The sequence below is a fragment of the Serinus canaria genome, chromosome 2, assembly GCF_022539315.1.
Source record: "Serinus canaria isolate serCan28SL12 chromosome 2, serCan2020, whole genome shotgun sequence".
Lineage (NCBI taxonomy): Eukaryota > Metazoa > Chordata > Aves > Passeriformes > Fringillidae > Serinus > Serinus canaria.
The window spans coordinates 79,206,644-79,231,999 of NC_066315.1; the positions used below are offsets into that span (position 1 = coordinate 79,206,644).

Here is a 25,356-nt window from a genome sequence, read left to right on the forward strand (position 1 = left end):
ATCCTGAGTTAACAAGTATTTAAATAAAGGCATCTGCTTTGTGATAGCTTGCTATATGGTTGAAGGGAGTTCCATTGGCTGGCTGTTCAAACCAGTGAAAAAGCACAGATATTGATTATTAAAACCTTCCCTAAGTTGGATATAAATTATTTCCTTGCCAACTGGAACTATAATATATTTAGTTACTGGTATATTTGTATTCTGAAACTAAGGTGATTTGGTTTCATATGTCTGAAGGTATGTAGTACTGTAAAATGCAAGTACTAGCCAGCTGTGAATTATTTTGTAATGTTTTTAAATCACTGTGGAAGTTTTTGCACTGAAATTATTCCATACCCCTTTTTAGCCTCTGCTACTCAAAATGGATTATATTCTTTAAAGAACTAAATTCCTTACTAAATGCTTCATATTGGTTCTGAGTTTTTATTTTAAACTTGTTTTTCTTCAGTACAATACACTTGCAAGATATGGTACAGTCAAACGAATTAAGTAGAGTGAAAAATAAGGAAAAATCATTCTTTGCAGAATGACCAGCCACACTCATACCTGGAGTTTATCTACAGCATTTTCTTCTATACATAAAATTCTACAAATTTTTGATCCCAACAATGCTTGCCAATTTAAATTAATTTTTCATTATATTCTGAAAAGAACAGTTTCGCAAAGTAATCTCCAGAGACCTTTGATGTTTACATAAATGGACACTAAGGTGGTATCTCAGATCAAATGAAACAACATATTGATTCTCGTTAAGAATTCTGATCATTGATTCAACAGTGCACTCAAATGATGGTGCTGTAGGTAAACATTCGTGGATAGGGATCCTCAGGCTTACATCCATCTGGCCAAAATGGATATTAAAATGGACAAAGCATCATGTGTAAGAAAAAAGGTGAAGCAGCAACCAGCTGCTAAAACACAGAGGGGATTTATGCAGTTTTTTTCTAACACAATTCAGACTGTGCTACAGGCTGTCTGAATTTGAAAAAAAAGTACAGAGGGAGCAGAAAGAAAACATTCACGTAGAAAAACTCTTCTGTGAGAGTTATTGGTTTTATTCTTAGTCTTCTTTTGGTTTTAAAAACAAGAAAGAGATTAGCAATTAGCAGGAGATTGTTGTCTTTTTGCAGATAGGGATTCTACACAAAAAGTAGCATTCATTAAAATAAAAAGGGAGACCTTTTTATTTTTGCTCAGGAAAATCATTGTTGTTTCTTTTTTCTCCATTTTCAAGAACTTTAAAATGCTGTTGGTCCAATGAGAATGGGAACTCCCTTTATATCTCTAACACAGAGACATATGTATGCATGTACAAACACTCACACATCTGTTCATACTGGTCCATTTACAAATAATTCCAGATTGATTTCAGGTAAGTCAGGAATACTCATATTCTAAGCACTCCTGGGAATGGTAGTGCAAAAAGAGACCCTCTGACGAATCCTAGAATTAGTGATTGCAAGAAAATGGGAGGAAAGGACTGGAAAGGCTCTTTGCTTAGTCTGAAGAAGTCTAAAGAAAATAAGCAGAGTTATCCTGTGCCATCTGTTGGGAAAGGATTGGGAGAAAGAATATAGGCATGAAGTCTTTCCAAAGAGTCATGGAGTATGAGGTATACAGAGAGGAGAAGGAAATAAATAACAGGAACGAGTGGATTGGACAGCAAAATCCACTTGTGAGCCCTGTACTAAAGCATGATGGTAAAAGTGTCCAGGATGATAGAAGTAGGGACCCTTTGGTGTGCTGCCACATGCATTTATTCTCACCAGGAGCCTGTCCAAACAACACAAGAAATTCTTTCTCTACTTTTTTTTTTGGGGGAGGACTATCCAGGTGGATGATGGACAAAGAGCCTATGAAGTTTCATTGTCTTGTGGAGAAATGATCTTGTTACCAGGAGAATTCCTTGTGGCTTTATATAAGTGCAAGCACACATCAGTTACTCCACAAGAAAACTGCAGTTTGATCTTTGCCAGCCTATGTATGGAAAAAGGATGGGAGCCTCAACAGCAGAATAATATCTGAGGCTTTACCACATCACCTCATGAAAAACCCATGAATTTTAAGTTCCCCCTTTCCCAATCCTGCTCCCCAGAGCCTATATTTTTTACATTGCAATCAAAATTATGTATGAAAAGAAAAAAAAAGTATGAGTTTGAACAATATTTTTGTCTGTGTTACAGTATCGCATGGTTCTATATTTTTTCAACCATCATTTTACTGTAAAATTTTTGTCCTAGCAGATACAAAAAATATGCAGATATAGAATTTAAAGGAAATGTAATGTAATACAGTTTCTAAGACAGAATGACAATATTCTAATTTCTTTACAGTCATTAAAAAATGAAAGATTTTCAAGGATCATAATATAGTAGAACAAGAAAATGAAATTTGACCTTGCAGAATAAATGGAAATATCACTTCAGAACAAAAGACCTTTGAGTACAGCATATATTAAAAAAAAAAACAAAAACAAAGAGACAGAAGAGACAGACTGCTATACAGAGGAAAAATAGATCAAATACATATGGAGGTATTTGGATGTTTTAGTGGAACTGATTCCTTTGAACAATTGTTATTCACTCTTCTGTAGGTGCCCAGCAATCTGTCACAACATCCAATCTGGTCCAGAAGTCACTTTTTAAACTAAGCTGATAAAAGTGAATAATGCTGCTAAAACTAATTTTACTTCATAAGTAATGGAATATTTATCACACAGTAGCTTAGTTTGCCATAAACAGACATTTCAAAAATCACACTGAGGTCACTGATAAGTTTAGGAAAGGACCTTAGGAGATCACTTATTCCCAATTCCCTTGTTAAAGCACAGTCAGTGTTCAGCACAGACCAGGCTGCTTTGTCCAACCAGCTCTTGAAAACCTCCGTAAGCTATTTCAGACATCTGTGCTGTAGTAAAAGTCCTGTGAAGACTCCTTGACCATTTCCTTCTGTATTGATCCAGGAAAAGTTTACCTCAGAGATACTTCACTGAGAAAGTTCCTCAGGAATTTTCCAAATTATATAATTGTAACAAAACTGCAATGATTGTCACAGTCTAGGAATGAAAATAATTAACTGGTTTTCCTGATTGTATTTGGTTTTGAACAAAGCAAAACCAACAACTGGTGTGGAAACATTCTGTTAGACACCTGCCTTTGTTTGGTTTTTTTTGTTTTTTTTTAATCTCTCAAGGTTTTAGTGGAGCTCCTTTTGAAATTACAGAAATACTCACAGCTTCTATTTTAACAAGATGTGATTCCTGCACTGACATCAAGTCATAATCCCCTGGTAAGTATTTTCTGAAGTTGTTTTATTGGTACAACCATGGGCTAAAATTTTAGTGAAGCAGTTCTTCCTTAAGGATATGAACAAATTGCTTAATTTTTATTCATAAGCAGCAGGCAGATGTTTGGTTTGGTCCTACTTGGTTTTGATGCTTGTAAGAAGTGCTTTGCTACATTGTGAAAACATAGAAATAATTTGATTCTATGAAAATGAATTTGTAATACATTTATTCAACAGATAGATTTAACTTCTTATATTATCTTCTATTATTTCTTCTTAAAACACATTTCCCCTTGCTTGTGTATGTTAGAATTAGGACCTACAAAAAAATTAAAATTGGTACAAATATTTTCTTTACACCATATACGGCATCACCTATGAAAACACAGCAAAGAACAATCATTTAGGTGTTTTTTCATCTCTCTGGTACTTGAGAATACATCTTCATGAAGAAGAAATTTTGAATTTGGCTAAGGCCATTAAAATTTCACATTATTAGTGGTCGCTCATGGCATGATATGTACAAGTTTTGATTATAATATTTTTCATTTTTATATCATCTTTCAAAATAGAATAATATCACTTCTAGCAAATGGAAAAAAAATTACTTGTATTAAACAAAACACACAAGAAAAGGGTTGAATTTTTTCAAGGACTTCACTGGTTTATATGAAAACTCCTGAGATGTATTTATTTGTCAGACTATTGCCTCACACATTAAGATACATAGTTTTAATTTTTTTTCTTATGTATGAATCTTAAATGTATTTCACCTACATTACACTCACTGAGAGCATGAAAATGTAGCCTAATGTTTGTGCTTACAGGAAAGCAGCAAATCATATGTGGAAGACAAGCAAGAACCTTGTCATTTTCAGCCTATGTATTCATACTTCCTGATTTTGGGGGGATGTTTGTGTTTGGTTTTTTATTGTTGGTGATGGGATTTTTTTAAGGCTGGGAAAATTGGATTTTAGCTTGAACTCCAGGACAGAATTATATAGTATAGTTGCACTGTCAGAGGGTCTAAGTGTAGAGACAGAACTACCAGTTTAGGTACCTACTTTTCATTTTCTGTAACTAATTTGAGTAAAAGAAGGTTGAACTGGTGATAAGATTTAGGGGGATAGAATTTAAGAAAATAAAGACAGTGTAGAGAGTAATCTTACTCCTAAGGATGTGGAGCTGGGCCAATTATCAAAGATTAGGATCAGGCCTGACTTTAGCAGGCCAGAGCTGTAACCAAGGAGAAGAAGAGTGTTATAAAAGAGTGGGGTGGCTGCTGGAGAGGGAGCTGCAGTTAGTTGGGTACTCTGTGAAGAAGAAGGGGTCTGTGCTTGGAGGAGCAGCCCATGAGAAACACCCAGAAAGTATAAAACCTTTGTGATAAGGAGACAACAGTTTGGAACTCTTGTGATAAGATGACAACAATAAGAGAATTCTTTTGATCAAGATCTGCACTTCCCATGCTTCAGCTACTGACATGGACATCCAACAAACTGCATCAAGAAAACCCATCCTGATACTTTATGCTTGAAACAAGAAAATGGTAATTCCTTTTTTAGCTCAAGTGTAGCTTTATAACTGGATAAAACTCTCTTCAAGAATTTCTCAGTCTTTTTTACTCCTACATCTCGGTACATGTAGTCACACTTTCCATGACCCCACAGTCAATGCTTTGCAGCAGCTCATCCTCAGATTCAGAAGTGCTCCAAGATATTTCCTGTGTGTTTTCCACAGACACAAAAGTAACACCTGTGACCCCAACAAAAACAGTGTTCTCTGATTTGGTCATAGGACTAAGCAACTGAGAAGTTGCTGCAAAAAATTGGCAGGCTAGATGAGTTAGAGGAAATGCTGAAATACTTCAAGACTTTATCTCTTAAAAAAAGCAGAGGGAGAAGTGTGAAGATCAAACAGATGGAGGTTGTCAAAAGCCTTTATTAATGTTTGATTTTATGTATCACACTATATGAGACACATATACACTCAATCTTTTTACTGCTCCAAATATACATTAGATAGGATCTGTGTTGTCTGGAATGGCTGATAAAAATAAAACACCTTTTGTAATTGCAAGAAAAGAAGTTGTAAGAGTTATTACCCAGGAAGAAGATTTATAATGCTGCCACAGGGCACATTACAAACAACCAGAAAACAAATGAACATTAAAGGCCAGAGGATGATGACTTTATTGTTCTTCTAGATCTGCCCTCACCATATGGTCTACAACCTCTGATTGTTTTTACCTTTCCCAATGTTTTATTGTCCCTTCATGTTACACACATAAAATGCTAGGAAAATTAACCACTGGCACATTCTGATAAGATGGCTTTCAAACATAAAATGCAAAACCTTTCAGCATGTTTTGCCTTTTAAAATAATGCTAGCTTCATTTTTGTGTCCAGGTTGCGAATCCTTATTTGTTTTCTAGGAGCTGCCAAATGGTGTCCAAAATGATACCTGAGTGTATCTTGCAACACAAAAATGTCTGTTCTAATATAATCAGAGCCAAGTCTTGCTACCACATCAAAAATTAGGCAGACAACATGGGAAAAGACCTTGCAATAAGGGTGGAAGCAGCTCTACGTGTATGCTGCATACTCCTCACCATCTGACTATGTCCAGAACATGTGCTACCAATTTTTCCATCCCAGCCCTTCTGGTGCCCAGTCATAGCTCATTTATCTTTTTTGCAGTTACAGCCAGAGTGCCCAAGTGATGTGTGAGGTCCAGGTCTCCCAGAGGTGGGAGTTGTCTGAAGTGCTGGGCATTCTCCAGTTTTCCTGGGGTGCTCAGTGTTTCCTTTTTGAGCCCTTACCACAGCTTCCTTCATTGCCAGTAGGACAGAAGAGGTCAGCTGATGGACATTTCCAGCCTTCCTTGGCTCACCCATTTGCTCTGCCATGTGATAGCAATAGCTTCTGACAGCAGCAGGCAACACAGGTGCTACAAGCAGCATCCTGGAGCACCGCCTCTGCTCTGACTCCTCCCAAAAGCAAAGCAGGGACCAGCTAGTGACTAGCTTCCCCTGCATAGTCTTTGAGTGTCTAAGTAAGAAAGACAAGAAGTTGAACCTGGCTCATTTTTCCTCTCAGTCAGTGCCTGTGGGAGTATTACACTCTATAAAGCTAAGCTCTGTGAATTTGAAACACATCTTAGACCTTCACTATTGTAACATTTCCTTATGTTTTTCTCAGCATGGGAAAAGCTTCATGAGGTAGGAGCTGGAGTGTGGTAGAGAGCTGTTTTGTGCAAGTTGTCCTGAAATAGTAAAGAATTTCTCTGCATAAGAGCAACTGCACCTCTTGAATCAAGTGCATCAGAGGTGAATCCAGTAGTAAAAGAAAGATATAAATGGTCTTGAGTCTAAAGATAGAGTAAATGAAATTGTTGGCTACAAGGAGGTGCTGTAGTGCTATGGGACTTTCACTGTGGATCTCAGGACACAGAAGTTTGAGTTCTCTCTTCTGATGACATCACAAAAGAATGGGAGGACAAATGGACCCTAAAAGCCCTTCTTCTCAAACTGAAAATATTATTAATATTACATAATATACTACATATTATATGTATAATTAGTATTTTTAATTGTGAAGGACCAAGATATGGTGCCTTGTTAGATGTCATTTGTTATGTAAACAGTGACACTATTTAATGCTTTCTGTATAAGGGCATCCACCCTAGTCCAGAAATACTGAATTCTGAAATGTGAATTATAATAATTTTTATAGGCTGTAGTGACAGATTTTAACAAAGGAACAGCTGATCTGCTGTAGATGCATCAGCTGCCAGACTGAGTCAACTGTGAGGTCACAATGAGCTGATGAGCCCCGCTTATGTGCATGTGTGTGTAAGTAATCAAAACAAAATCAGTCAGAAACACCTATAAATAGAAATAGTAGCATTGTTCATAGCTGTAAATGCCTGCCTGTGTAGTGACTCAGTTGGTAATTTGTTAGGTGTTTGTAGGTCTTGTCAAATGCCAGCTAGTATAATTGACTGGTATTAGCATTGTTTGCAAAACAGACTTGTAGGATTATAAAACAGGTGAAAACTGAAAAAGGCATTAATGCTCTCCTAGAAAATATGTTTATATTAATCTTAAAATACATTACTGATAAACTACAACAATTCCAATGTTTCTGTGTGCTATGTAAATCAAATGTACGTCTGATTTGGAAAAAGCTAATTAGCTCTTTATTAGCTGTATATCTCCCTCTGATACATTTTTATCCTTCACATTCACTTCTGAGTAGGCATCACCTCTTCTGAAGAATGTCATGTCACACATGACTTTTAAGCTGTAGTCATATTTTCACACAATTTTGCAGTGCAGTGAAGGGGAAGGATAAGAAGCGATCGATGTAACTAATGGCTTCTTCAGTTACTTCAAGCAAAAGAAGAACCCAGGAAGTGAAGACAAAATCAGATTGCTAAAGATTAATGCAAAACAACGTAGGTGAGATATATGGAAACAAAAGACCAAAGTATAAACCCCATGAAACTGACAAGACCTATCCCCATAACATATGCACAGCTTGCTAGCAGAAGAGTGGGAAAAAAATCCCTGCTCCTTGCCCAGCAGTGAAGGAAGCCCATGAATTTCATGTCCTTTTTGAAACTTGCCTTTCCAGAATTCCCCATCAATTATCACTGGCTTTCATAATTGATTACTTCACACCAGTGGGATAAGATCTTAGCCTAGAACAAGGGGAAAAGAGGTGTGAATACATTTAGATAAGTGTTTGGAAGTCAGCTGGGCCTGATACATTTAATTCTATGGCTGAAATAAACACATTTATTAGCAGTTATTTTTGAAAATGTATAGGGACAAAATGTGGCCTAAATGCCCTAAAAACAGTTTAAAGAAGTGACCTGGACAATTTAATGGGGATTTTGCAGATTTTTCAGCTTCATAATAGACCCTGAGCACCTTGACACAAGCAACTAAACCATTTCCAAGCAGACAAGAGACAGAAAGATTACAGGATTAATAGCAGCTAATGTGGATTTGTAAAAAAAATAAAATGTGTCAATTACAATATAATTTTCTCCTGCAGTGGGGTGATGAAACCTGTGGATAGAATGGAAACACAGGAACATAGATATATGTTTCATATCACAAGGATAATAAAAACTTTTAATGGTGCCCTATGTGATACTCTAAAGGCAGGTTAGGGAGATATGATGGAGATAAAATTTATTACAGGACAATCTGGATAAATCAGCTACAGTGTGGGTGTAAATCTTTTTGGAAACCTGTAATCAGAAGGCTATCTGTCAATGAATTACCGCCCACAGTAGAAGAGGTCTTCTCAGAATCTGGTTTTACTTAAATCTTGTCATGGATGAATTTGATATTAAAGTAAAAACAAGCTTATTAAATGCACAGATGATGGAAAATCAGGTAAGTCTGCAAGCATGTTGAAACATAAACTTAGAATTCAAAATGACTGATGAATTGCAGAGATGATCCTACAACTTAAGAAAAAGTTTTTAATGGTTAGAAATGCAATGTGCAGTTGTACATGTAAAAGGTGAAAAGCAACCTGTTAGAAGTCAGTCCTATGGGAAGAAATAAACTATGTAAGCATGAGAAGGTTGCTCTCAGAGGATCATTTTTGAAAGACAGCAGTTTTAAGCCATCCATGTGCCTACACTGTGCACCTGTTACTTAGTCCTGTTGTCCATATACCAAGAATAAAGGAGGAAATGTAATATCATCTATGTACACTAAATATTTTAAGTAAGGTAAAATCTAATTGGAGGAATTTAATGGTTTTAAATACACTTCAGAAAAGGATGATATCCACTCTGTAGGTAAACCATGCCAGAAAACTATAGTTATCTAGACAATAATTCTTTACTATTGCCTCCAGAAGCAACCATTCCTTCCCTGAGGTTTTGAAATGTATCTGCAGTAGACCTGGTGGATATTTGATCTCTAGATTAGCTGGCTGGCTCAGCATTTGAGGATCAAATTTAGAGGAAAATTACTTCAGTCTCTGAATTCTTAGGAATCTGCCATAAATAAAATCATCACCAGTTTCTAGGAAGGTGTTCTTTTTTGTATTGTACTATGCAATGTGAATTATTTCACAGGAGTTTTAAAGGTTTGTAGGCTGTAAAGGCCTATGCCATGTCTTTCAGAAATTATTTTTATTTATCCACGTATTTTCCTATATCTAGGATGGAGGCTGCTTTCCTGCTGTAATTCTTGGAAAGACCAAAATCACTTTAATTCCCACCTCCCCAGTCTTTTACTATCTAGAGCTCTAGATCAAAGAAGTCTATCAAATTTTTGTCTCATTCAAAAGTCTGAACACCTTAAGGTGAGTGCAACTCTGGTTTGTGTGACTTGGAGACACAACAAGAAAGGGTAAACTGCCTCTGGGAAGGGGCTGAGGGACATGGAATATCTTGACAGACTGTCTACAATAGGTCAAAATACTTTAATCAATCAAAATTGAGATGAATTTTTCCAGTTCCTTTGTTGTCTTATTTTTTCCTTCACATAATGGTTTATGTTCTTCAAGGATTCTCTTTCAGTGGGAAAACATAATTATTGAAAACTGAGCTTTTTCAATAATTTCTGAGTCACAGCTAAAAAACATTAAGTGAAATGAAGTCACATGAGCAAGTTCTTACATAATGCCCTAGAGCAGGGAGATTACCTAGGAAGAGCTCAGGAAGATACCCTGGGAAAAGTAGAGGGTTGGAGCTAAAATATTTTGGCTTATCAGCTTTTGCTGAATACTGGGAGTTCTGTGCAGAATATGCAGACTCTCTCAGCTGCTGTGGTAAAAAAGCAGTCAAAGCAACACTAAAAGATCTGAAGATTATTGAGTATTTTTAAAGCTCACAGGACTGGAGTTGTTTTTGAGTCTTCGTGTTAAATTATTGTATAATTGAAGTGGCTAGTTATTTGTTGTTACCAGGGGTGTTCTTCTTTTCATATCAGTGCACTTCTTCTACCAGTAAAATACTTTGTAAAATCAAAGTAATTTTATGTAGCTGTTGCTCTCTTCAGAGTCTGCAAAAAATACATTGTATTGCTTGAAAGAGCACCAGGGGATGTTACCTTCAGAATCCCCTTAACAAATGACTTGAACAAAAAGAACTGGCACAGTTTTTATCTAAATCAGTTACCCTAAGAAGATGGGCTCCAGTTGCTCAAACATTGTGTTAATATTGATAACTACTGTAAGGATGGGTAGAAGATATAAGCTGTGTGAAGTATAATTGGATATGTGACATTTGTAATGTAAGGACATTTTTTTGAGAATATTGTTGGAAAAAAACAAAGAGAAGACCAGAAAAAGTAACAAACCCCACCTCGATACACAGACCCTCCAGAAAAAGAGATAAGCGAGACAACCAGATAATATCTACAACCAGATCTCCCAGCTCACAGATTGAGGGAACACAACTGAACAAATCACTCAAGGCTTTGGAGATGTTCCATCAACTTTTTGTAACTGATAAGAAGGGGTGCAGATAGGGAGAAAGAGTCTCACATGTCTCAGAAAAGAACAAGCATTGTCAGAATCTTTAAGGGGCTTTAAGGCCATGGATGACACAGACAGTGGAATGTTAGGGAGTTCAAAACAAAGATTGACAGAGTTGGCTGATGTAGACAATAACATTGAAATCAGGTGAGCATAGATCTGTAGAGACAAGAAATTAAGGGCAAAGGAGGCACCTTTGATATATAAGTGGAATAACCTTCCCTCTTGCTCTGGAAGGATGATGAACACCCACTGCTTGCCTAAGCTGAAAAAGCAGGCAGGACTATCACTAAAATGGTCAGGAGTACCTAATTTGTGCCATTCTTCATAAAAAAAAATCTATTAATCTGCAGCATCTGGTGGGCAACTTTACATCTTCCAGTAACATCATATTTATTTGCCAGTTACTCATAAGGGGGGAAACTGAGTGGGAGAGGAGAAGCCTGTGAAACAGTCATAGTCAGGGCATTCTGCCTGTCACAGATGTTTATTTTGTGATGGCTCTTTATACTTGCCCATTCTGGAGTACACTGCTTATATTGGGGGAGTTTTTCTATCATGCTTATATGTTGCTCCTTATCCGAAAACCTCAGTCTAATCTAACACATTTGATACATCCATTCAATGAGTGAAACAGTAGAAATCCCTTGTATGGAATCTACAGACATATCCCATCTCAGTGAGGATCTGTAACAGACTATCCAGACCCTCATCCTTCTGTTTTAATGAACACTTCATATACATACATGCATACAGATATATATATATAAAACACACAAATTGTCTGCTATCCCTATGACTGTGACCATATTGAGATTGTTATTAGATCTGTAAAGATTCCAGATCACATTTTTCATAATAGACTAATGTAATATTATATCTCAAGAACAAGTCGCTAAATAACCACTAATTAAATATCCTTTACAGATAAAAGTATTTTTCCTCAGTGTAATACAGTGACTTCTACACATGAAACCTAAGTGAAGGAAAAAATTTACAAATTGCTGAAATTAATGCTTGCCATTGTAAGCCCATAGTGCATTCTATAAAGAGGCAAGGAGTAATGATTACAAAATGAAAGGGAAAATTTAGACTAGATGTTAGGAAGAAATTCTTTACAGTGAGGGTAGTGAGATACTGGAGCAGGTTGACCAGAGAAATTAGGATGCATCGTGCATGTTCAAGGCCAGGCTGGATTAGGCCTTGAGCAACTTGGTCTGTTGGGAGGTGAATGGCAGAGGGGTTGAGACTAGATGATCTTTAAGGTGCCTTCCACTCCTTAACATTCTGTGATTCTATGATTCTTCTTTTTTTGAGCTCTGTGTATGAAAAGAAAGCTGTAGCTTTTGAAAAGGGAGGTTAGCCACTATGTACTACTGAAATAACAGCATATTGACATCTCTTACATTTTGTTTTGTGGTTTAATCATGTTTTACAAGAAACAGCTACCTCAACAAAGTGCAAGTACAGTCTAGCCATAAAACTCATGCAAAGTGTTTGAAGATCAAAGCCTACTGTGTGTCACACAATTGCTTGATGCAGTATTAGGTTAAATTGGCCACTACATTGTCAGTCACTCATTAGAATAAACAACAGGAAAAAAGAATCCAAAGATAGATAGTTGCTCACCTGTATTTTTCTATAGAATATGTTCAAACTTCCAAAACCACAGTACCACTCTCAGCTGCTTTATAGCAGCTGAAAAATCTCACAGGCATCACAAATAACATAAATATAACCAAGGGTCACTGAATCTAATACAGATTTCTAAGTTGATATCCCAGAGTGAAAAAAGAGAAGACTTACCATCTGAACTCTGTATGCAACAAAAGTAATTTACTTTAGGGACAGAGTTCACAAGGGAAATGTCAAAGATTTTTTGTAACTCGGTTAAAAGGCTTTACCCCTTTAAATGGATTCTTGCTGTTGAGCTCATCAGAGTTGTCACAGTATACTTTCAGTGTCTTTCCAAAAGGACTTCTGCTGGGACTGACTATGTTACTTTTGAACAGCAACAGTTGTTTTCATAATGTATAGCCACAGTAGAAGTTGTGGAAATTTCAAAATTTAGCAAAAATTACTGACTACATAAATTTATATAAATGTATTTTAATAAGTAATTGATAAATGACATTAGTGATGATAAACTTTTTACATTAGGATCATAAAACATCCTATTTCTCTCTTTGAAATTGGTACTGCTTTACAGCTTATTACTTTCATTTATTTCTTCTTTCATAAAAGGTAAGAAAATACTAAACACAGTTATCTTTTCCTTTGTAATTTTAGCAGGTGGTGCTGATAAAACATATCTTTCTGTTTTCCCTAAGTTAAAAATACCACAAGGGAGGTCAGGTGTGCAGTAATACAGAGATTTACATAACAGGATTACATGAAAATAAGCAGTTCATTTTTCTGCTGAAAAAGCATAGGGTAAGAAACTCAAGTTTTCCTTCAAAATCCTTTACCCTGAAATTGAAAGAACAGGAGTAGAACAGGAAATGAGAAAAAACACATCCTGCCCATGTATTTTCTTGATGCACTTAAAAAATGTGCTGGAAACTATCACAAAGAACATGAGACAGCAACAGACTTTAAGAATGCTACCAAGCTGAACAATTTATAATTGTTTAAATGTTGTGTCACAGATTTTTTTACTATTTCCATTTTTAAAACATCATTGTAAATATCTAGTTTCCAAGACAGAAAAGCATGATGTTGTAAACTGTCATAGGAAAAATTCAGTATTGTACTCATCCATTGCACAGTCAGACTTTCAACCCTTTTGCACTGCAGCAACTGGTCCTCCTTCGTTGCTGAAATTTATTTTTTCTAAACAACTTAGTTTGTAGAAGTAAGCTTGCTGCTGAAAACTCTACAGGCTGATGACAAACACACCTCTTTACAAATCATGTATAGGACCAGAAATAGGCAATTATGCAAGAAAGCCTGTAGAAAAAAATGGTAAATCTGGGTAGCAGGCATGAACCAGATGATCTGACACAGTCAAACCTATTTTGAGGTGAACTGAGGCCTGACAGAGAAAATTATCAGGTCAAAGTGTAAAGCAATGTCTTCACAACTATAAAGTCAGAACAGTTCAGCTGAGTAACAAAATGAAATGAAGTATTTTGGGCCTCAAAATGTACGGGATATCCTGGAGGGCCTTGTGTCCACACTGGCATCAGGGCTCTCCAGACAGCCCCCACTGTGACTTCAGCCTTGGTGCCACTGGTGGGTGGGGCAAACAATTTGAATGCACCAGTGGGATACCCAAAAAACTTCAGGTATGGGGAATATTACCAGGTGTCTTCCTGTACACTGAAACACTCATGTGCATGCCTCACAGGGAGACAATTCTTTTAAGTTGTCCTTGCTAATGGCTATATACCCATGGAGCTTCAGAGGTGCGGGTTTTCATAAGAGTTGTTAGTGAAACTAGCAAATTAAATTTAGAGTAAGGTTCTGAAAAAGGGTCAGGCAAGAAGCTCTTCTGAGCACTGGGAAAACACACCAAGGCTCTCCAGAAAATTAAAATCACACTGGTTGGAAAAGGTAAATGTGTGTCACTTTTGGAGCATGGTGTTCATGGGGTATAACAGTGAAGTAAAACTAGCTTTATCTTTCCTGATACTTACTAATTATAATAGAGCCCAGATTGGAAAATGGCCCAGCATTCCATAATTCCATAATGCCAAGTCATTAATTTTGACTTCAGGGTAGGTAATATCTCAGTCTTATGCAATATGAGGTCTAACTAGATAATCAATCTACTGGTTCCTTGAACTCTGACAGTCTTTTACATTGTGGAAAGATACAAAGTAAAACCCAGACATAGAAGGGCTGAATTGTAACAAGGTTTCACTAATTTTTATTCAAGCAGTATCATTTTCTAAATCTGTGTCAAGATTTCTGCTTGACTTTTTGCAGGATGGTCTTTTTTTTTGTTGAGATGGACTTAATAAATCTACAAATACAGAAAATAGAAAAAAAGAATTCAAAAGTACAGTATAGTTTTGTAAGTGTTATACCTTAATCCTAAATGCTTTTATAGCTGTAAATGTATTAAAGGATGTATCCTGAGAATGGCTTGTCACTTCAGTTGACAATAATAGAGATAAACTTGTTTTGAACATTCAAAGATATCCAATCTATAGATTACAATTTGCAGCCGAGTTGGCATTGTACTGCTAGTTATACTGGGTAACATGAAGACAAAATGAAATTACTTTCTTTCATGGGGTTAATGTTTACAAATTATTTCAGAACAATCGGCTCTTTGTATAACCTATTCATGTACAGGGTATATGAATTTATAACAGTAAACTTTGTTTTACTCTATGCTAAAAGAACAGTTTTTACACTATGCTAATTTTCATTTCAACTCCTGGCCTTCCATCTTACAAATAACAATATACCAAAAAACAACAAAAAGCCCACAAACTGAAAACCCCAACCCCTCTTCAAATCAGATTTCTTTAAATTATCAGAAAAAACCACCTACATTGTCTGTTACCCTCTTAATATTTTCACCATGTTTTTCTGTGAAGTTAACTCCAGGAAGGAGCTCCAACTAACTCCTTATTCAGGAAAAAATAAAAGAAGTTTTACTATTAAAAATGTAGTTCCTTTCCTATACCTTGAATAGGAGCTCTGGTTGATCGTGACTGACAAACACCATTGAATTCAATTGAATTTTTAACCTTTTGTATAATTTCTTGTGAAAATCTGACGTGCTCAAAATGCCAAATTATTTAGGAAACCAAAGGCAGCTATTCACTAAACAATAATTTTTACAATGATTTTTTAAAGTAAGGTTGGTCCCAAAAATATTTTAATACAGCTGCTTCAGAGAGATTTTGTTCATTATTGCCCATTTGGTCATCAATGGATGAAGCTGGGAATAAGAAAATCTGAGTCAGGTCCTAGGGGTGTGAGTTTTCTTCAGTACATAAAAACCAACTCTCCCAATGCAAATACAGATTCATTTGCAAAATCTGCAGGTACTACAAATTCAATTGTATCTTCCCATTGCCAGTCAAGCTTAGCACTTCAACAATAATTTACTCATAATCAGACTGAGACAAAGCCAGCTGTGCCTCAGAATTGAAAATACCTTATATTTCTTTAGGAGACTTCTGTTTAAAAAACATTTTCATGAGATCAGAATGCAAGCTTTTGAGAACACAATCATGCAGACCTCCTCTTGTCATGTCATCATTGTGGCATAGAAAATAATCCTCATCCCAGGATTTATGGGTACTTTGTTGTTATACAATATTGTGCAAAAATATAGGAGAAATGGAAAATGCATATAGTATTACTATAATTCAAGGATGATTTGACTTTTAAAAAATAATATCAAAGTCAAATAAAAGAGAAGAAATTTGGACAAATTATTTGAATTCTTTGCCAGCTTAGTTTCATTAAGACATACTGCATGACTCAAGAAGCATGTTCTTTCCTATCTGAAATGTATTTTGGTGGATGTTGTCAATGTCTTTCAATAATTTCACCTTGAAATAATTCTTAGAAAGGGATAAGACAGTAATTGCAAGAACTTCTTTGAAATACTGCTCTAAACTTAAAAACTATTCATGCTTGAATGATTTTTCAGTTTATAAAAAAGGGCAAAACAAAGTTTTCCCAATTTTTTTCTAGATTTGCTAAAGATTCTCTGAAACATGAAACTATTATATATAGCTAGTTTCACTTCAGTTACATTTTTAGTATGGAAAGTTCCTATTGACTTCAGTGTGAAAAAAAAAAAGTTGCTTGGACCTGGACATGACAGGGGGTCTCAACAATCTTCATATGAAGTATACATTTAAATTTAAACATAATCTTAAAGAAAGCCAAAACAGAAAAGAAATGTTTTCCTTTCTGTCCAAAAATTCAAGCTTCCAAACTCCATTCCAAGAGGGATCAAACAAAAAATAAATATGATTTGAGACAGAACATGCAGACGCAACTAGTATCTAGGTATCCCATATTTTAGATTACTCATCCTGGCTGTTGACTCAGCTGTTGACTAATGGACTTTTCCTTGGGTTCCTCCACTGCTATCTTCATCCTTTATCTCATGATGAAATTTTTCACAGAGAAAACTGTATCTTTTTAGTTAGCAGGATGGGAAAAATGTCACTGGTAACCAGCTATTCCCCTGAGCTTAAACTTGAAAAATTTGTTACTGACATTGTTTTTCATAATACAGTCATTTGGAGAACTAATTATCTGAAAATTCTATAACTGCATTTAACTCTATTAATGTTATCACTTCTTTTTTTTTTTTTTTTCTTGTTTTCTAAAATTTTTATTTGCTGTTACTTTGACCAAATAAAAATTGGAGGTTCGAGAACCTTTGCAAATCTAACAGGCAAATATAAATGGCTAAGATGCTTTTACAGGACCCGTGCTATAAAATTTCTGCCTTGATATGATAATTTCCTTTTCTGTTTTCTTCTTTGTCAAGGAAAAAATAAAAACCTCCAACTAGAACAAACCCTAGAGGGAAGTTAACTAAAGATTAGGATAGATACACCACTTCTGGGTAAAGACCTGAGAAGCCTGAGAAAACAGACTGTCTATATCCAAGAATTCTGGGGCTGACCAAAAAAAGTGAAGAGCTTCCACCTACGTATGCTTTTGGCTTGTCAGAAGAAGAGGTTTAGTCACCGGGAATGAAGTTGGCAGACCTCTTCCAGAAGCTGTGTGGAATGCAAGCTCTACCAGAAGTTGATTTCACTGATTTCCACATTCTAAACCCTCACTAATCTGCCTTACTCTTCCTCTGTGACAGCAGCAACAGCAGTAAAAAGTCATATGGAAACTGATTTAATTCCTTTGATACGTTTCTCCATATCCATAAACAGGGCTTGGTCCTGGCCCTGTCTCTGACCTCACATGGTATCAGGGAACATTGAAAATGTGATGCATCAGGGAGAATCAAGGAGCAAAGTGACAGAAACAGGAGAATGTTTTTGAATCTTGCAGCATCTTGACATGAAATCCCTCTCACGCAAAACTGTGATGTGAAAGGAGGAAACTTTGTGAGAGGAAAATAGATTTCAGACACCTCCCATATTCTTCCAAAACCCTTATGCCTCCAGGCTTCACTTTCCCTTCGGAGGGTCTACATTGTTATATATCTTTCTTGTTACTATATTTAACTTCCAGGCAAACATCTTCCATACTACTTAGATTGGTATAGCCAGCTGGGTAACCTTTGCAGCGTGGAGAGAATCAGATGTCTTAGGTTCATTCTTCACTAGCCCACACTGCTTATCCTACAATTAGGTCAGATGTGTACAGTCCCCAGAGCTACGAAACGTCCCTATTACATGGGAATATTTGAGGGGGAATGGAAGGATGACACAGCCTACTTGTAGTCATCTGATCTCCTTTACCTTTATTGGCAGAAAGACCTTTCAGCTCTGAAAAAGAGGCTGGGCTTCAGAAGGTGGATCACGTGATACTGTGGTACCCAGTAATTTTATTATCAAGTACATCTTGAAGTTTAACTGTAAGACAGTGACTCCAGATAACTACTGAGTGATCCACTACTTTTAGTTCAGAGTTACATGTCTGTCTCAGGCTGGGAATCACAAACCCAGGGTTTTGCACATATTAGACAATAAAAACATTTGGTCCAACCAAATGTTCAGACAATGGGCTAGTTGGTCGCTTCTCGACTCGAGTCAAGACTGGATTGGCCACTGTGTTCTGCCACCAGCAAGCTCCCCTCTATAGTTGCAACTCAGTAGGCATCAAGCCTTGCCAGACCAGAACCTGACAATGAGGCTTTGGGCTTACTCTAGGATTGAGCCTAGAGGCTCTCTTTTTACAAATCCTAGTAATCCTAGTAGTTGGGCAAAATCTGGATTGGCATTGAGGGGTGCTGCCAGGCTGAATCACCCTGAGCTGTAACTTACTGATTTTGTAACAGGTGGATGGGCTACCTTCACCTAACCCAGGGAAAGGATACATACTAGTCATCTACATGGTCCATTAATAGGGAAATAAACCCCCTTGCTCCCCTAAGAAGTGACCTAAAACAAGACATTCTGGCACTGGGAAGACGTAGCCTCCGGCCTTCCCGTAACATTAAGGGAGGGGGAACAGCCGCAAACACCCGTCGGTGAGAAGCAGGATCTTCAGCCCGGTGAATCTCCTGCTCGCAGCCGAGTTTGAGGAAGCTGCGAGAAGGCCAAGCGAGAGGTGGCAGCAGCGAGTCGCCGTGCAGCCCAGTGGCGGCGGTCGGCCCGCAACGCGGCCGCCTGGGCTCAGCCCGGCCGCAGGTACGGCTGCGGGGCCCGGCATGCCTTATCCGCGCGGTGCGGGGCTGGAGAGGTGCAGGGAGGATGGATGGGAGCGCCGTGTCCCGCGGGAGCGGCCCGCCTGGCCACCCATAGCGCCCGGGAAGAGGCGGGTCTCTCCCTGCGGGGCAGGGGCTGGGACCGCGGTTTTGGGCAACACATGGACCGGCTGTAGGCGCTGGCCGGGCGCCTCGGCCGCGCTTGTAGCTGTCCCCAGTGCTGCGCTGATGCTCAGCCCGCTGCGAGCGTGAATTAGCAGAGGTTACCCCGGGCAACAACCCCAAAAAATTGTTTGGTTTTGTTCAGGTACCAAAACTCCGAGCGGCGAGTTGAAAGGAGCCGTGGAGTGGCAACTTTCAGGTGAGTGCTGCAATTGCATTCCACACAAGTTTCTCAACGAAGGGTTAAGCGTGCGCAGGAGTAAAACACGACTTCCATATTCCTTACCCTATTTGCTCTCAAGAATACTTCTGAAAACACGGTAGGATTTCCACCTAGGTTTCTCCCAAGCATGGGAAGAGAGACCCGAGGTAGACACGAGCCGGAGAACGAGCTCTGGCTTCCCTGTTACTGTCACGGTTTTGGCTAGCCGACTTCAAGTTCCCAACCCACGACAGCAGGAGCCGCGGTCCGCGCCGAGGGGCTGCTCCCCACAGACGACCCCCGCCCCAGGGTGCGTTCCCACACCTGTGCCTTCCGCCCTGCCTCCCCTTCCCCAGTAAATCAGAGAGCCCCCGGCCGCGGGGGTCTGAGTGAACACGGGGACGCGCCCCTCTGCGGCGAGGCTGGGGGACCCGGCCCGGCCCTACGTCAGCCCCGCCCGGCACAGGCGGCAGCGCCCCATCGGTAGCGGGGCCGCCCGCCCCCCTCTGTCCCCCCCAGCGCCGGCTGCTCGGCCGCGGCGGGCGCGCTCCTGCTGGGGAGGGGACGGGCAGGGAGGGGCGGAGGCAGGCGGGAGGGAGGGAGGCAGGGCGGGCGGGAGCGCGGCGGCGGCAGATGCTGCGGCGGCGGCTGTGTCTCCTTCGGCCACATCCCGCGGCCGGTGCGCCCGCCCGGCGCGCTGCGCTACGGCGCCGCCGCGCAGCCTGCCCCAGCCGCCGCCGCCGCCGCAGCGGCCCCGCGCCTCGCCCCAGCAGCGGGGCGGTGGATGCCGAGCCCTCCTCGCCCCGGCAGCCAGCGGGCAGCTGTCCTGCGGCCGAGCCCCTCGGAGCCGGATCGGCGCGCTCGCACGGACACGGGGACACACGGGCTCACACGCACGCCCTGGGGGGGGGCAAGCCGAAGATGCAGCAGCTGGGCAAGGTCAGGACCTTGCGGTGAAGCCCGGAGCCGTCGCTCGCCCCCCCCCGCCCCCCACCACCACCCCGCTCCCCCGCTTCATTCTCGCTTAGCGGACTGAGGATTTGCTTTTGGGTTTTGGTATATGTTTGGGAGCAAGCAAGCTGAATCGGCGCCGATCGGTGAGTACGACAGGCAGCGTAATGGTGCCAGGTCCGTCCCCCTCCCCCCCACACACCCTTCCCGCCTGCGTGATATTTCTTCTTGGTGCGGGGTCCTGCGCTGCTCCCTTCGGCGAGGCTGGGTTGGGCGGCAAGGAGCGGTGTTAATGCCCTCAGCCGATAGGTAACAAAGTGAGATATTTCCTCATGGCTCTTTCTCCCGGGCCTCCCCCCTCCATCGCTTTCCTTCCTTTCTTGCTACGTTAGTGGTTGCTTATGTAGGGCATCCTCGGCACAGTGTCTCCCGACGCCCTGCACTAATGTGCTCGTTACGGCGGTGAAGTCATGGGCTAGGGAGAAGGAAGAAGAGGAGAAAGAAGATGAAGGGGCTCGGGGACCCCCGGGCGGGGGCAGCGCCCGGCCCTGCGCGGAGCCCGCGCCCTGGGGCGGCTCCGAGCGACGGCTGCTGCGTGTTTCTGTACGTCTGTGCTGCGTGTTTCTGTGTGTCTCTGCGTGTGTGTGTGTGCGCGGAGGGGTGTGTGGGGTGTGTGCTCTTCCTTTGAAGCCACCGTCTGCGAAATCTTGAGCTCGAGGAGCGGGCGGAGGGGGTGGGGAGGGGAGCCGCGATGTGCGCTGTGATGTTTCGTTGATCTATATTTAATGGCTGAAAGAAGAGATGCTTTTCTTTCCTTTACCCTTACCTTACTCTTATTCTGGTGTGTAATGTGCTTGCATCGATCGGTCAAATTGTAGCTTCAGCTGAATCAAGTCACCACAGAGGAAGGAGGTGCAGCGGCACAGGCAGTACACGTAATACACAAATTCATCTGGCCAGGGATCTTGGAGAAAAATGAAAAAACCCGTTAGAGGGATAATTTTAGAAACCATGGTAAATTTCCCCTGGAGGGACTGGAAGGACGAATACACTGAAGAGTGTAACACAGTATCTTGTGCTTTTACATTTTGTTATACTTTGTTAGGGTGTGCTTTGTTTGGATTCAGGGTGTCACAGTTAACCCTGTGCTTTACAGAAAAGAAAAATCCAAAATTTCGAAGAAATATTTAGAAATGAATAGGGTCCCTTATTGAACACCCAGCTCTTAACTTTAGTGGCTGTAGTAACTGGTATCTGTGCCCCTTAAAACATGTATGCCTTTTTATTGGCAATAACAAGGTAAAGTAAAAACTTCATATTGCGGGTTTATTTTCCAAGTCTTTATAGGTAGCCTATATGTAAAGTGAAAACAGTGAGTCAGCCTGGGCTGTGCTTTGTAGGAAACCTTTCCATAGGGTACGTCAAGACTTACGTACCTCAAGACAGAGGGAGGACAACCCAGAATTAAACGGAGTTTATGTAAGTCTGTTGTGTCTCTTGCAAAATCAAGAGAGGGGAAAAAAAATCTTTAATCATTCTGTACTTCAGGATGTATTCATCCTGTCTAAAAAAAAAAAAACTGATTATGTAACTCATGTAGGCTGGGTTTATCTTTTTCAGACAGCCTAGTTAGTTGGCAGTGTATAAATGATGTGGCATGAAGGGGTTAAGGGCAGGTCTCCAGAGAAAGCTGCTGTATACCCTGCTTGTGGGCCTCTGAGACTCGAGTGGGTTTTAGGGCTTTTGTTGCCTTTACACAGGTTATCTGGGGAGGAGCCCCAACACTATACCCAAACCACCTGGAATGACTGTGATGTTTAAGCAAAACATTATACGATGATCAAATACCCTTGTAAGACTAATTTCTGAGCTGAGTTGGTGAAGCTGTCTCCTTTCAGTCTGTGAATGACATGATCCTTTGGGAGCCTTGACTGACTATCAGCTGCAAAACTGCAGAGAACTTGCGATCGATCACCATCATTAGTAAGAAGTTGATTAATAGCTCGGGACTGGGTTGAATGTGATTATGTTGAATGTTGTAGTTGCAAAAGAGGAGATCACATCTTGATCACATTGTTCAGAGATGGTTTTTGCAGTCTGTTATATAAGAGAGGCTTGGGAAAAAAAAAGGAGTAGCGGGCTGTGCTATGGATACCTACCGAGGGAAATACCCCCACAAAGCTGCTAGTAGGAAGCTAAGCATTTATTTCCAAATGCCAGTTGCATCACTTTTTGTGGATTGTAAGAAAGATGCATTTGGGAGAGGACTCCAGCAACAATTCTCGAGTTCTGTGTGTCAGGTGCCTTAACAGATGTTAAAAGCAATAAATAGCTCATCAGTGACACAAGCCTCTCACTTTTGCTATGGGGTTTTTTTGATAGCAATACCAAGATAATATCATCCTCATATAATGAACTCTAACAGACAGTTGCCCAAAATAGAAATAGTAGCAACTAAAAAAAAAATTTTTTTTGCATAATTATGATTTGTATAATTTAGCTTTGCTGATGGATGGTAGCAATTTAATGACTATGGTTTGGTGTTGAGTATTTGTTGCTCAAGACACGTGTAAAATCAACTTATGCTATGAAGGAAGTGCTGGAGTAGTTTATTTTAAGCGTTTTAAAAAAAGCCTTTTTAGGTAGGGGTGTGGATTGGCATTTAAATGGAGCAGATAACAGAATCAGCGGAACCCATGAGTGTTAAATTTTGCACTAAATTTCAGGTACATTTTCTATTTCATGGTTCAGTGTGATATGATTTTTAGAGCAGATCACTTGTGGAAATTCCAGCATATCTTAGTTAGGATTTCAAGCATATGTTTCTATCCTAGAAACAGTTGTTTTCAGGAGTATCAGCAAGATAAGGACAATGCATTATTACAGTACTCTTCACTTAAATAAGGACCTGTGGTTTTGATGCTCATTGATTGTGCTTGTAAGTCAGGAAGAGTTTGATATTTGAAGTTACAGCTGAGGTTTGACAAAAATTAAGGTGATTGTTTTCTCTCTTTGAAGTTTCCAGTAAGATCCTATTAGAGGATCAATTTTGGATGCTTATTTACCTGCACAATATTAAGTTTAGTAGTAGAATTATTGATAACATACAAATAAACAACCTACCTTAATTGAGGCAGCAGTTTTGAATATGAAAAATTATTTTCTTAAGTAATAGAATGACTCTCAAATAGGATTAAACTGCATTTGCTCTTAAAGAAGAGATTGCTTTTGTCATGACAGAAGATATACCAGGAAAAACATTGTATTTTTGGCCTTTGTAACAAGGGTAAAGTATTGTTGGGAAAAGTATTTTTGAATAGGAAGTCTTCATGCAGGACAGCTAAGTAGTCTTCTGCTCACAAACTGCAGACCACACAACCCTTTGGCTAGATGGCTTCTTGGTAGTTAGGCTCACCTGAAAAGAAATCTGAATGCACCATGACACACTGAAACAATTTCTTCAATCCCCTAGGGATGTGCTAACTTTGTGTAGTGAATGGGTTGTAAAAGCAGATTGCCTGACCAGATTGTCTGGCATTATGCTGGACAAAATTTAAATTCAATAGTATTGAAAAGGAAATAAGCTGTTTGTTTCTATGTAAACCAGTTGCCATGTTAATAGATTTTTTTTCCTATATAAACTGCCGGTTTAGTCTAGAACTAAGAAACAGAGGAACATTTCATTATCTATGAGAGCAAGCATTTAATATTTGTTTAAATTGTTCTTGGCTTGGTAACTTCTAGTGCATCCTATTGGCTCTTAATCTGCCTATTCTACTTTACAAAATTCTATTATAATAATAAACAATAACTTCAAGACATATAAAGCATGGAACAAAATGTATTGTGTTGTCCTTTTGGTTGCTGCCTATTAAAGCCTCTGGAAAAAAACCAAAAAAACAAACCACCCAACCTAAACTCCCCCAAGAAACCCCCAGGTTTCTAATGAACTTCTCAGAGCTGCCAAAATGGTGTTAACTTGTTAAAACTCATATATAAAAAAGCCATGTTTGATGTTACATTTTGGTTTTGTTTATTGTGTTAATTGTAATAATTCTACTATATAATGAACTATTATTTTCCACTTGTTTTAATTCTACTTTAATTTTAAGAAGCCACAAATATGTACAGTTTGACTTGTAGCATCCAAAATCAAGAGCATCTGATATTCAAAGGGGCTTTACGTAAAACATTCTGTAAGGGAGGATTTTTTGCATTTTCCCCTCCTATGTTTTCCAAGTTTTTGTCTTCCACTCTTTTTTCCTTGCCAAATTAAAACTGAATTCTTCATCTCCCAAAAATCTTCACAGTAGAGCCACTTCCTTTTGGTCAAGATAATTACTTTTACTGACAGTGTAACTTAAATTTGCCTGCTTAATGTAACATAAACATCTTCTTTTTTCAGCCATGTTTACATTCTCCTGTTCAAAAACTGTCAGTTGTTATTCAATTAAGTAGCCAAATATCCCTTCAAGGCTGAATTTTTGAAGGGAGCCAAAAGATATAAACAGGTAGTGTAAATATATATTGTGATGAGATTCTTGATTTAAACCCACTGAATAAAACTTAACCCTTACATGTTCAGTTATATCAGATTTATATTAGATAGTTTCATTCAAATTACTAAAATGCTTGGGAAAATAAGTAGAAACAACTTTCAGTCTGCTGGTAGAAAATTACTGTACCTTTTAGCTCCACTAGGATGACTATAGGTTGTAAACTTCATCCTGTAAAAGTACGTGCTTTCCATCAGAACCAGCAAGTGTTTTGGAAGGGTGACTGGCAAGGATGGTCTGAGAGGTAGCTCAAGGCTCCAGACAGTGAGCTTCAAGGTATTTTAATTCCTGCTTCCCAAGAGAGTTCTACTATTTTGGAAGCTGTGTATCTGAAAGGCAAGAAAGCATGCACTGGATGTGTATAAACAGAACATG

At 39.3% G+C, this 25,356-nt stretch overlaps 1 protein-coding gene across 2 annotated transcripts in view; it reads left to right on the forward strand.

Annotated features, from left to right (window-relative positions):
* The first annotated feature begins 20,476 nt into the window (after positions 1-20,476).
* Positions 20,477-25,356, forward strand: part of CTNND2 (catenin delta 2) — a 633,979-nt gene continuing 629,099 nt past the window's right edge. For both annotated transcript variants that reach the window (XM_050971546.1, XM_050971545.1), the window contains exon 1: positions 20,477-20,571. In XM_050971546.1, the coding sequence (XP_050827503.1) occupies positions 20,535-20,571 (37 nt within the window). In that variant the 5' untranslated portion in view covers positions 20,477-20,534. The remainder of the gene's footprint in view (positions 20,572-25,356) is intronic.